The sequence below is a fragment of the Haliaeetus leucocephalus genome, unplaced genomic scaffold (assembly GCF_000737465.1).
Source record: "Haliaeetus leucocephalus isolate CR32 unplaced genomic scaffold, Haliaeetus_leucocephalus-4.0 Scaffold184, whole genome shotgun sequence".
In the NCBI taxonomy this organism is placed as follows: Eukaryota; Metazoa; Chordata; class Aves; order Accipitriformes; family Accipitridae; genus Haliaeetus; species Haliaeetus leucocephalus.
Genome location: NW_010972620.1, coordinates 8,597,798 through 8,611,808, shown reverse-complemented (window position 1 = coordinate 8,611,808; position 14,011 = coordinate 8,597,798). Strand labels below are relative to the sequence as shown.

Sequence of the window (14,011 nt, the reverse complement as noted above, 5' to 3'; positions counted from 1 at the left end):
TACCCTTGTAGATCATCTTCATAAGAAGCCTATTCCGTAGCATGTTTACTACTTAATAAACTGGTCAGGGTAAGAGAAGTAAGAGTCTGATGGTAATGAATAATAATAGAAGACTCCAAATGAAGGGATGGTAAGACTGGAGAGAAAGGAAATGGTGTGAAGATCCAGCTGATCTTTCATTCAGCAGCAAATAATAGGGAAAGAGGTCATGTTTTCACAGGGCATGCTGAGATGTGCAAGCTAGCTTTAGCTATACAAACTCTTAAACTGAAACACCAGTGGGCAAATACAGATACCCTCAAATTGGGTAACCAATTTCATAAAAATGTTTTTCTTCCAGACCTGAGCTGGCAAGTCCACATGGTGCTCTACTGCACTGTATGCATTTATCAGCTTTCATCTCAGTAACTCAGAGACCTGTGCAAATCTCTGTTGTATAGTGTCAGTACACCCAAAATCTAACAGTGGCTGTGACTGCTGTGAGAACCAACAGATATGACAGCGTCACTGCAGTAATACAAATTTAAGAAGTCATCACCTTCAGTAATACTATCTGATTGACTTTCTGCTCCCTGGTGTGCAAGTCCCATTGGTGGTATAGGATAGATGTGTCTCCACCATATTGAGAGCTCAGACTTCCAATCAGGCAGTCAGATGCACTATCATCAGCCATTGCTTCTTCTGCCTTCTGTCCTTCTTCCTTAGGTAATACAGTCTCAGACTCAGTTTCAAGATTTTTCTTCTGAACCTGTATATTACAAACATGATAACTGTGTTAATTGTGTACACAATCCAGTGGCACATGTATGAAAAAATTCTAGAGGTTATATTCTGCAATTAAGCTCAGTGATCAAAATAATACAAGTTGAAATGATCATATCTGGAATATTCGGTCGATATGTAGGTTCCCCAGTACAAGAAAGACATGGGCATACTGGAGCAAGACCAGTGATAGGCCACTAATACAATTAAGGCTTTGAAGCATCTAACATGTGAGGACAGTCTGAGAGAGCTAGAATCGTTTAGCTTCAAGAAGGAGAAGGCTTGGAGGGATCTTAGTAATGCATATAAAAACCTGACGGTAAGAAGTAAGGACAACAGAGCCAGATTCTTCTCAGTGGTGCTCAGTGACAGATTGAGAGGAAATGGGTATACACAGAAATACAGGACATCCAACCTAAACATAATAAAACTTTTCCTGTGAGAGTTGTCAAACATGGGAAGAGGTAGCCCATAGAGTTTATAGAATCTTCCATCATTGGAGATATTCCAAACCTGACTGGACATGGCCCCAAGTAAATCACTTTAGGAGGGTTGGACTAGATGACTTCCAAAGAGCTCTTCTAACCTCAGCTATTCTGTGATTCTTTAATACTAACACATTTGTTCTGAGTAAAACCACAACATGTCATCTTTATTTATCTTTTTAAATTTTTGGGGGACAATTTCTACAGCAAGAAAATGGACTTTGGAAATGTAACTCTGTAAAGAAGGGTTAAGATGCCAACTCAGAACATCCTGATCTGAAATGCCTTTATGCAGTACTTCAAAGAGATTGTACCTTAAGATCAGCTGTCTCAATCTTCTTTAACCGGAGAACTTTCTCCAAAGTTTCCAGCTCTTCTTCACTGTGTCCCTTCAGTGGATAATTCTTCACTTCACAAGCCATACGGAAGCACTGTTCAAATTTTAAAAAAAACAACAAAACCAAAACAAACAAAAACCCAAAGTTCTTCAGAACATATCTATCAATTCATTTTTTCATTACCTGAACACTAAACAGTTGTAAAGACTTCTTAAAATCAGGAATAAAATTGAGGATCAATTAATATAGACAATATAGTAAAAATACTGGGGTAAGACAAAAACCACTTGCCTTTTTGGTAGTGAAAAAGGTTGGTTTAAATTTGCCTTTTTCTTTTTTTTTAATAATCTATGGATATGGCATCTTTATCCACAGAATTCAACCAGAACTAGATCTTTTGTAAAATGACTTGGTCTTTCACCACCCTTGAGATAATCCAGTATCATCAGTTTGACTAAACACCCTCTGTTTAAAATAGGCAAAATCGGGGTTAAATTTTTCCTTTATATTCTGTGTAGCAGAAGTTGTACTGACTGCACAGAGAAAAATAATATTTACCCCTCCTTTTAGCAACAGTGCATAAAGATATTCTCTGAGATCAAGGAATTGAAGAGTTGTTTATTTGCTTATCAGCACTCTTATCCACCTTAGAAAGTAAAATCAGCCAGGCTCAGACAAAATGAACAGAATGAAAGATTTGCATGAGCCCTAAGAAGAAGTAAGTTTTTTCCCATACCATAAGCAAATCATAAATGTGTTATACTTCTATTTATTTTGTCTCTGTACCTTAAGGAGTCAATAAACTACTGCACAAAATGAATTGGAAAGCAGAGGTTACCTTAACTGCACGTCCTTTTACACACATAGCATCCCAACACTCATGTTTGATGACATCCTGCAAATAGCAGTTGGCTAAATTCTCCATTTCAATTTCCTTCCTTGCCTTTCAAAATACAGAAAAGAAAATAACAAGATGTGGTGAAAAATAACAAGATATGGGCAATTCGTATTGAGTTACTGAAAGAAACCTAACAGATGAAATGAATTACCCATATTTCCTCATCTTAGACTATCACAGCTATCTTCTCCAAAAACTATATTGCATACTACCGAAAGGCATCATTTTATATGTGAAGAAAAGCATTCTAGAACTTAAGCAATGTGCCCAAGGCCACAGTGTCAGATTTATAGTTTCTGGCATAGATCATATTCCAATTGGCAATGTCTGCATCAGCAGCTTCACCTGCTTCAAGAAGTGACTTTAAATACTTTTAAGTTTTCCTGCTTCTCAGCAGTGAGCAGAAACTTTGAGATCATCCTCTGTTCTTCAATCATTCTTTCTCCTTTTCACTGCTAGTTTTAAAACATTCTCCCCCCATTCTATCGTACCCTGGCCACTTCTTGTTCAGCCTCTGCTTGTGCTCTCTCCTGCTCCTCAATATCCAGGTTGAACTCGTGCTGCTCCAGTTTCTCAATGTCTGGCACCTGTTCATTTTCAAGCATCATCTTCTGAATCTGTTTTTTTTTTTTAAATAAGTATAAGGAATAAAAAGTAATTTGAATGTGAATAGAGGAAATGCTATAGAACTTGATATCAGAGAAAATTATTTTAATTGCCTCCACTTTTAACCGCTTCATGGTAATTGGTAGAATGTGCTGCCTGTAGCTAGTGACAGAGTACTAAGTGAATATATTTCATCTTTCTCATAAAGTTCATTTGGATGTTATATGTGAAGTTGTGTATACTTTCTAAGAACCTGTAGTAGCAGTACACAATTCTTTATTCTCTGGTTCTGAGAACTTTATTAAGTTGTTATCTATCTCATACAGTTCAACAAAGGGAAGTGTAAAATCCTGCACCTGGATAGGAACAGCCCCACGCACCAGGACATGCTGGGTGCTGAGCAATTGTTAAATAACTTTGCAGAAAAGTAGCTGGGGCTCCTAGCGGACACCAAGTTGAACATGAGCTAGCAACATGCCTTTGTGGCAAAAAAGGCTAACGGTATCCTGGGCTGTATTGAGAGTGTTGCTAACAGGTTGAAGGAGGTGAGAGACATACTGCAGAGAGTCCAGTGAAGGTGATTATGGTAGTGAAGCATCTCTCCTATGAGGAAAGGCTGAAAGAACTGAGACTGTTCAGTCTTAAAAAGAAATAGCTTGGGGGGAATATCATCAATGCATATAAATACCTGAAGGGAGGGTGCTAAAAGGGCAGAGCCAGGCTCTTTTAAGTGGTGCCCAGTGACAGGACCAGAGGCAATGGGCACAAACTGATACACAAGAGGTTCTGCCTAAACATCAGGAAACACTTTTTTACTGTGAGGGTGACTGAGTACTGGAACAGATTGCCCAGAGAGGTCATGGAGTCTCCATCCTTGGAAATAATAAAAATCTGTCTGGACATGGTCCTGGGCAGACTACTCTAGTTGACCCTCTGCCTTATCCTCTTGCAGTTAGTGGTTTTTATGAAAGGAAACAGAAGGAAGAAGAGAGGACAGTAGTTTCTATAATGGAAGGTTGTTAGACAGCCAGAAACTAGCCTGCTGAGTGGATAGATTTCTGAAGGTATAAGAGCAGTACAAAATATTTACTTGGAGGAAAGGAAACTGAGAACCAGACAGTAGTTCCTGGCAGGTTCAGCGTATAGTCCCTGAAGAAGCATGTCTCTTTATTACATGTCTGCTCAGATTTTATGACAAAAAACGTAACTGAGCACTAGAGCTGATAGCCATAAAGGAAGTGTACTTGTAAACAAAACTGGTAAGCTGAGCCATTATCCTTGTAAGAAACTCACAGTTTTACGCAGCTTTTTAATTCCCATTTGCAGCTCTTTCTTCTGGTTAGCAAACCTCTGAGTCTCTTCTCTAATGACCTGATATGCAACAAATATATTGTTGAAAGATAAAAATAGACAAGAAGAGAAAAAAAGATTGAAATAATCTAAAGGAACATTATCTGTACAGAAAACAAAACTCCAAAGGGATTAATAACTGAAACAGACAAAATCCTAATTCAATAGGATGAATCTTAGAATTGCTCAAGAGAAAAAAGATTGTACAACCAGGTCATGTTGTAAACTGGTTGTACAGCAATAGAGCTTAAAAGAAAGAAAATATTAAAGAAAGAAGTAATTACAAGTGCAATGATTATAGACACATTGAACGGCCCACTGCCAAAATTTGTTAAGTGTTTTATATTCCTTAGATTTTTCATTGTCACTAAGCATTTCCAGTGGGATATTTAAAGACACAAATAAACTAACATCTGTTAATCATTCTGGAAGCTGTGAAATTTTCTTTGCCCCTACAGCCTTGCCAATTCATGTCTTGGGGAAAATTTTGGAATGCACCTCTGGAATTTGCTTTCTAAAATAATTTTCAACTTTAAATAGGATGATGGCTATTGATTGAAAGGAAGGGGTGTATCATTCTGACATTGGATGGACTCTATCCTCTAAAAGTCAGATGCAAGTCTCAGGACATTAATGAGCAGCTTAAAACAACCTAGGACCACATTGCTGTCCTTCAACCTTTGCTTCTCATCACCAGTCCCTAGCTGATACTAACAGTCATGTGGTTTTTATGTGTATGCAGTCACATGGATTTGCCAAAAAATCCCAGTAGAGACACCAAAGCATGAGTGCCAGCAGCAAAGCAGAAACTGGAATACATGTCTGGGAGAGCAATGGAGAAGATGCCACTTTCAGTGGCAGTATGTCTTAGATTGACTTGAGCCACTTGTGAAACTGCATCATCATTTGGAAAGTCGCTCCTGAGATGACCAAGAAAGCATTGATATTTTGCTTTGTCCTATCATTGAACCCCAAAAGCTGGACAAAATACACAGCTCTGGGTCATATCAGAAACTTACTAGCATCCATAAATTCATATTTTTGCGGGGGTGGCCGGGGAGGGAGGATCTATACTAACATTAACATAGCAGTTTCCAGGCTCACAAAGCGCTAAATCCCCTCTCTGTAGACAGTTAGATCTTTGATGTACTTTTACTTAAAAAACCCCCTTTGGTTACATAACATACTCACCTCAACCTTAACCTGAAATAAACCTCAGGGGTTTTGTAATTAATGTCATAATGTTGAGTATTGATTTATCAGTGCTGTAGAATTTGTTACTCTGGCCCTTGGGAAGAAGAGAGCACCTACTTCGTTTCTGGTAATAATCTTCTGTGCAACTCTTTGACATTTAGAAGAAAAAAATCTTTATAAGTTTCTAAAGGAAGCCAATTTCTCTGGCAATTTTTTTTCGTTTACTCCTTGTGTAGAAGTGGTCTTTTGGTCTTTAGAGCTCCTATTGTGCTAGGTACCTTCTCTAATGTGTTTGTAACCTTGACCTAGGATTTCCAAAAGTCTAGACTGCAATGCCTTAAAGAGAGGTCCAAATTTCAGAAAAGCTTTAGAAACTAGATTCCTTTAAAGCATATAATTTGACACCCCAAATTTGACACCTACTGACTCTTGAAAACTCTTGCTTTGATTAATACTTGTTCTATGAAAGTACCTTCTTTATTTTCTGACCTATCCATGTCATGTCACTGGTACTGGCTGAATACAAACTGGTGATGTTTCCCTCTTCTTCTGTCACCCCTACATTGGAAGATTTAAGTGGTGCCTCCTGAAATTAAGGACATAAACATCCATCTCAGGAACTTAGAGAGAATGAAAGAGAGACAGAAATGAAATAAAAAATGGCCTCACACTAGAAGCAACACCATCACCACCAATTTCCAGCAAGTGTTACATTTTTATTCCCTAACCAGTCCCCAGATTTGATTCTGCAAATCCTTGCTATTATGCAATGCCTTTTGACTCAAATGGGCTGACAGTACTAATCTCTGTAATCACTGCTTTGCTTGATTTCAACAGAAAAAATATACAACTAGTAACAATGTATAGCAGTAACAGCACACCGGGAATGACACATAATTTCACATGAGGAGAAACTGACTTTCACAGAGCTTTCTGTGGCTAAAGAAACCAAGAGAAATTGAAGATGTGAATGTCATCTTCCAATAACTATTCCATTTCCTTGATAATACTATTTCACAAATTAATAATTAAGCATATTCAGCCCATCGCCAGGGGTATTCTACTTTTACAAAAGGATCAGAGTTTGTTTTGAGGACAGTTTTTATCGTGTATAATTTTAGGATAATGATCAAACTTATTTTCCCCATAAAAATACAGAAAGCACCTTAAATTTCTCTTCTGGAAGTGATTCCGATGTGGATTCTGGGTCAAACTGCCATTCTGCCATAGATTTTAAAACAATATTTTCATTCAAAGTAGACTTGTTCAGTATAGCAAGAAGAGACTGCCAGTGAAAAGCAGCTTCCTTAACTTCAGTTTTCTTTATCTTCCTAATAAACAAAAAGGGAACCGATGTCTTTTTTGTGTATTATGGAAAAGGATGAAGTATTAAATATTCTTTATAACACAATTATTAAGTTGTTTAAAAATGCCTATTTAATAGTTTTACACATGATTCAACAGTTTGAGTTCTAGAACTGCATAATTAAGTGAAGTTTCCAGAGAATTAAAAATTCTGAAAGATGGATTACCCAGATTAGAAATACTGCTCTGGCAGAGTCTATGCATCTGCCTGAACATTTGTTACACCACAAAAAAGCTGTAGTTTCAAGCATCTCTTACTCCTAATGTCTTCTAAGAGCTCTCCATAGCGACAGTTGAATTCCCATTAAAGCTGTGATGTCTCCTAATCGCTAAATTAAAATAGTATCTCATGAGATTACATCCCCACAGAGCCCCTTCCAGATGGTATATTTGACAGTGATAAGAAGCTCACTATGGGTAATACTTATCAGAAGATACTCCTACATCTTGTGTTGCAACCGTACCCAAAGTACAAGACTTTTCATGAGCTAGGCAGACTGCCTCTGAAGATGAGAGGAGTGATTTTATTTCTATCCAATTCTTCTCCTTACTTTGAGATTAAAAAAAGAGGAAGTCCAGAATCACAAGTAGATGCAAAAATTAGTCTGTCAGGATACAAGAATTTACACCATCAATACTGGTCTGCCACTTTATACATACTTCCATTTCAGACACACCAGGGCACCATCATTTTCGCCATTAACGAGGATAAATTTGCCGTCCAGCGAGAATACCACGGATCTTATTCCCCCTCCTTGATATGAGTGAGAATGCTTTTGAGCAAGTATATCCTAGAAAAGTCATAGAAGCAGTATCAGCGAATACTTTTTTCTAATGGAATATGTCTGTAAATTATGCTTCTTTATTTTTAGATAAAAGTAAATCCAAAATGTCAATACAAAGTACATAAAAGACTAGGATTTATGAGTTTAAAACTTCTGACTACAGATGGTGCAAGTTTTTAGTATATTGATTTTGCGGGAGATAAAGACGACTAGTAAAATTATCTATCCCAAGATTTACTGGAGAAGAAAGTTAGTTTGTATGATCATATACAGATTCATTATAAAAACAATTGTACTGTATAATGCTATGTCAGTTCATGTTCAACATAAAATTTTTCTGGAACACCTTATATTCAAGTGAAGAAAAGCTTACAGTGAAAGAAAGTAGGTTTCACACCTTTCTCATGTAAACCAAACAAAGCCTGTGCCTGGATGCCTACCTACCATAGTAAAAGTATGATAGAGGAACAAAACACCATCCTTTGCTGCTGATGCCAGCCACCGGCTGTTGGGTGATAAACAGAGGAAACCTGCTCCAAAGTGATTGCTAGGAGTCCTCTTTTCTGATAAAAATACTGATGGATCTTCCAACATATTCTGCCAAACAAATGAAATGTTAGCAGCAGTTCAGATGATGGAAATATCTATGCCATTTTGAGAAGACTAATGAGAGCTTTGTGGGTTATCACATGTGTTACAACTTAAAATGGTGTTGGATTACTGAGCTCAGGAAGCAGTACCATTGCTATGCTGCTGATTTGCTTCTCATCTCCTCAAAAGGGTCTGTATTCAGTATGTTTGGGCCTGGAGTTTCTTTGGTCAGAAAGTACGGGAGGAGGAATGCTGCCTTTGGAATTCACCTTCTTGCTTGAACTGACTCTTAAAACTGAGGGAGATCTATGAGCTGCAGAGAGCTCCAGTTCATCAGCAGGCAATGACAGTGCCTTCCTGAAGCCCCCACTACTTCATTGCAAGGCAGGGCTGGGCTGGGTTTGCAGTTGTGTCTTAGAGTCATGGGCTCAGATTGGCTCAGTTCCTTCAATAGCTTGATATTCAGGTTACTCAGCAGATTGCACAAAAGCACAGCTGCAATACAGAAGCTACACGTGAAGTCCCTGCAAGCTGTATGAGTTTTAAGAACCAATATTTGGCTTTCTCTGTAGTAGAACAAGGAGTGCCTCTGCCAGGTTTCTGAGCAGGTAGTAGGATACTGAAAGTTGATGTTTAAGGATGGAGTAGGTATTTTTAGTGCAGAGAGGATTTCTTCTAAGATAATATCCTGCTATATTCACTTCATCTACAGCCTTTGTTCGCTGGTATTTAACCACCACACAAAATAAAGCAGCTTCAGAGAATTACCTCTTCAGAGAGATGGTATTTACAGATGAAAGGTGCACAGGTACAGTAGCCATACACAATGTTATCCTTCAATCTGACTGCTGAGCTCAAAGGGTAATCCAGATCATACTGCTCCTTTTTAATGGCACTAGCATTAAGCATTCCTTGTGCATTAACACACTTATCATTATCTAAAAGATTGAAAAAAGAAACACGGAGGAAGAGGCATCACTACCACTAATGCAGGTGCTTCACCTATCAAGTAATTATGAAAACCAATCTCAGCAAGGAATGAGCATGATGTGAGTTTTCAAGGAGACTGGGTATTAAGATACCTAGCTTTAACACTAACTCTGTGGGTTGTGCTGATGTAGCACACTGCAGTGAAGCAGAGAGGTAGCTCTACTAGCTCTGAAGAAGTACTAGAAACGGTTTAATCATAATGATGTGACAATTTGTATACACTAATTTACCCTGCTTCTTGGCTATTACATAAGCAGTGCTAATTAGTTTGCGTGGTGGTTCATGTCATCATTGCCTTTACCTAGAACTTGTTTAGGCATCTCTGCCAGGAAGTACACACAGCCAGGGCACTATTGGTTAAAACACCTAAGTTCACATCTTCAAAAGGGCATTTAATTCTTTTTGGTTCCTTAATTTGAGCTTTAAAGAGACACCCAAAACTAAGACTGATGCAATAACAATAGATCTTCAGCAACTTTGAAAATCAAGTCCCATTTTATACGTCTAAAAATAGGCATAAGAAGTCGTCCAAGATTAGTGAATATTTAAATACTAACTTCACTGAAAACTAATTTTTTAAAAGTTTGTACATTTTAAGACCTTTTAAAAATTAAATAACTAGAAAATCTGACACTAGGTTTACTAACAGTTTTACAGAAGTTTTCTCCATGAAAAGGCTTTGTTAGTAATTCAACTGCATATAATATGAGTAAAATGATATAAAAATAGAATGACGTTAATAATAAACACACGCTGCCTTTTGCTGTAAAGTGATAGAAGACATCACTGAAACTTCAAACTATATTGATTTAGCAATTCTTAGGTAGAAGAGACATATAGCTGGAAGTGCATGGTGCCACTGCCAACCAAGCCTGTTCTGTGCTGGCTGCATGGTGAGGACACGAAGCGCAACATTAGCCTGCACTGTGCCTTAGTTAAGTGAATGCATTTAAGCCCTTTCATGACAACTGAATTAGTTTCCCAGCTGATTCCAGACAGTGCCCCAAATCAATGCAATCCTAGAATATCAGTTTTAGATATTCCTAGAATATCAGACACAGTTAAAAGTTCTGTGATCACTCATGACACTCAGGTCCATTTTTTCTTGCTTATACTACTTCCAAAATGCTATAATATTATAGCTGTGTCCTGAATGACACAAAAAAATCACTGAGTTGTTTCACAGATGAGGATAGCATATATAAAACAAATCATGAACAGTGTTTGAGAATTTAGGTGGGCTATCCAATTTGATGAAAGACTAACAGGTTCCCTTCACTTTACTTCCAGATTATGAATAGAGATTCTAACTGTGATGTCCCAATATGTACACTGCACACTGCAGATACAGAGGGACAGATTTCCAGAAGATGAATGGAGGTATGCCATTTTTAAGTCTCCTTAATTGTCCCCTTTTCCTCATCATGCCATTTTTTTCATAGAATGTTTCTCTGTAACATTCCTTATTGGGATACAAATTAACATTTTTTAAATACAGTGCACTTCTTCCTTGGTGCATTTATATAGAAAAGCTATAACAAAGACAGGGAATCATAATTTTTTGAGATATATCAACTTCTAACCTTTTCCCAATGAGCTGTTATATACCTATACTAATTCTCTGAAGAGGCCGGTGGGATTGATTCCACTTTGAACACCTGATATGCTAGTCTGCATATGGGTGATGCCAATCCCAAGGCCTCTTTGTGGCTGGTTTTGGGCATTTCCCACACAGTAGTAATAAAAATAACAATAACAACAACAACCAGTAGTAGTAGTTAAGTGGTGGCTTTGTGATTCTGCAAGTGAATTACTTCTCTCCTTCCTTCCTTGGCTTTCCCTTAGAATATCACAGTCTTTCTGCTGAAATGATTCAACTGACTATAAGTCTACAGACTGCTGTCTGAGAAATGGTGTCCTCAGAGAATGTATGGATGAGATGAAGAAAGAGATTAAGATTGTTAATATTTTGTGTTAAGGGATGACAATAATACGTTCTTGCCTTAGAAAAACATCACATAGTGTGTATTTCAATTCTTACCTGTTGTGAGTGCTGAAGATAGACAAAAAATTTCCAGTCTTGCTCGCTGGACCTCTGCTACTTTAAGAAGTACCACCACTTCAACTAAGTCATTCTTGAAGTCAGAAGCTACAGAAAGATCCAGCACTTCATCTGCCAACACTGAAGCAGTTAGGGAACACCAGTGCAAATTGTTACTGAAGCATGGTAATTGTTTTTACTAAGATACCATGTGAAACAAAAGGAGATCCCTGTTGAGAACAAATCTCAGCTCAACCACACGGTTTTGAACTTGCATTAAAATGTCAGACAAGCCACAACCTTGTTTCAGAAAATGCCGCACACACACAACTTCAGCTTGAGGCATCAGGTGCTGAGAATGCTAAGCACCAGAGTGTTAATATTAAACATTCAAATCTGAGTTTACATGCAGCTTGAATTGCAGCTATTTTGAGGCTGTCTGCTGATAACTGCCAAATAAAGCACAGAAAAGCCCTCCTCTAAGAAGCCAGACAGACAATGAGAACATGATCAGGCAAATTCTGAAAATTATCTACAGAGATGTAATTCTATATTTATCAAACCAATTAAAATGATAAAATAATGTCCTTTATAAAAAATATGATGAAGATCTATATGCACAGATGTGATCTGCAAGTATAATGTTATTGGAAGTCAGAGACTGCATAAACAAATTTACAAATTTCAGTAGAATTTTTTTGTGAATTAAAAGTCCATCGTTTTTTATTCTTCAGTATCAACCAGCAAAGCTGACTATTCCAGAAGTCCCCATGTTAAACATAGCTGGGGCGGACATTTGTAACAGGAGACTGCATGCAGCTATCATGACCTACAGGTTTTTTAGTCTAAATTCTCATATGGCGAGCCACAAAGGTCTTAAGTTCTTTGCGAGCATGATTACTTTTGAGCTGGAGTTGTGATCAGCTGGTCAGCTAATCCATTCTCTTCCCTGTGACTTATGTGTGCCCTGGAAGAAAAGTAATATTAGTGCATTTACTAACTAAAATTACAGAGGAAAAAAAAGAGATTGGCCAGGACAAAATATGGTTGGGAAATAGGTGGGAAGAATATGTTTAGTCCTCCAAAAAAATAAGTAGAATGAAGGAAAGTGGCTTAGTCTGTCCAGCAAGTATACTTAAAATACAGCTAATAGTGAAAACGCAATGTAATTAATGTTATTACATATATTACCTACATATCCAAGAACTTGGAATAATTTTGAAGGCCGGGCATCTAGAATAAAGATATGTCCTTCTGTAGCTCTAGCAATGAGGAACTGGCCACTCTGATCATAACTAGGTAAAATATAAATTCAAGTAGAGAACAGTTCAATACAGTCAATAAGGGTCAAATAATTCCACTCCCATAACTCTGCTGACTTCACTGAAAGCATAAACGCAACTGAAATTTCAGCTTCTAGGTTTACAGGGTTAAAGCCTGATATAAAGCCCAGTGCTATAAGTGCAATTTCTAATTGAGTGGGTGGTCAATGTCACACGCCACAGCAGTCCATGTTAACAACTTTATTAAATCTTTCTTTGAAGTTGAGTTTTTAAAAAATAAAACTACTATACAGATTTTGATATTATTTTGAACAGACATGTCTTTGCATTGATTTGACTGTGAATAAGCTGCCTTCTGTACCTATTTTTAATGTTTTACCTTAGGTAACTGTGAAAAGAGATCACATCTGAGTCTCCAAATAACAGGTAGATTTATTTTAAAGTTTAACAGTTCAAAATACATTCTATTTTTAAAAAATTAGAAGTAAACTACTCTCATATTTGTCAATAATTGGAAAAAAACCCCCAAACCTCCAAACAAACAAAAAAAGCCTTTTAGATCACTAGAGTTAACTACAAGAGGACTGGTAAATCCCAGAACTGTAAGCAAATGAATAATTAACAATAGTAATAAAAATCCACCATATAAGAAGGGATAACCAAAAGGCTTAAATTTAACTTCACAAAACCTCAAATTTATATTCAGTGAGAAATAACCCTCTAAATTCAGATACATGGAATTGTGCGTAACTACTGCATACGGTGATCTGTCAGAAAGGATCTTATACACCAGTATCTTCAGTGCCCAGTTAAACCTTCTTAAAATACAGGTTTATTATATTTCTCTCATATAAAACCTGCTACTACTCCTCTTGCAAGCAATTCAGAATATGTTGGAAAAATTGAAGCTGTTAAAATATTTTACTTCATTATTTTTAGAATAAAAACTTCTTTTTTTTTTGTTCAACTAACAGCATTACTCAAGCAAAAAATTGACAATATTCCTGCCCTTGTTACTACATACTTACTGCAAAGACAGCACTGGAAATTTGGAAAGAAAAATTCTGTGAACAACTCGTGGAGCTTCAGCTTTGGTAACATCAAGGAAATAGATTTGACCTCTTTTGGTCCCTACAGCAACACTGTTGGAGGAGGGGCAGCAAGCCATAGCAGTTGCCTGGTTGAGAGGTAAAAGATACTTAACAGTTCCATATCTTTTTATACATTACACTATACATTAGTATGCAATTTCTTTTACTATTTAAAAGTCCCTAAAATTTGGAGAAGAAATCCCAAGTGGTTTATCTAAAAAACTTTTTTTTT

At 37.1% G+C, this 14,011-nt stretch overlaps 1 protein-coding gene across 1 annotated transcript in view; it reads right to left on the bottom strand.

Moving 5' to 3' along the window:
- CFAP43 (cilia and flagella associated protein 43) overlaps nucleotides 1-14,011 on the bottom strand; it is a 50,516-nt gene that overhangs the window by 15,558 nt on the left and 20,947 nt on the right. Inside the window, exons 12-24 of the mRNA XM_010564992.1 lie at nucleotides 13,717-13,865; nucleotides 12,597-12,700; nucleotides 11,406-11,546; nucleotides 9,143-9,312; nucleotides 8,228-8,380; nucleotides 7,659-7,789; nucleotides 6,799-6,964; nucleotides 6,106-6,219; nucleotides 4,383-4,460; nucleotides 2,975-3,100; nucleotides 2,424-2,528; nucleotides 1,562-1,678; nucleotides 539-748 (exon numbers count right to left, since the gene is read on the bottom strand). Of these exons, the coding sequence (XP_010563294.1) occupies nucleotides 539-748; nucleotides 1,562-1,678; nucleotides 2,424-2,528; nucleotides 2,975-3,100; nucleotides 4,383-4,460; nucleotides 6,106-6,219; nucleotides 6,799-6,964; nucleotides 7,659-7,789; nucleotides 8,228-8,380; nucleotides 9,143-9,312; nucleotides 11,406-11,546; nucleotides 12,597-12,700; nucleotides 13,717-13,865 (1,764 nt within the window). The remainder of the gene's footprint in view (nucleotides 1-538; nucleotides 749-1,561; nucleotides 1,679-2,423; nucleotides 2,529-2,974; nucleotides 3,101-4,382; nucleotides 4,461-6,105; nucleotides 6,220-6,798; nucleotides 6,965-7,658; nucleotides 7,790-8,227; nucleotides 8,381-9,142; nucleotides 9,313-11,405; nucleotides 11,547-12,596; nucleotides 12,701-13,716; nucleotides 13,866-14,011) is intronic.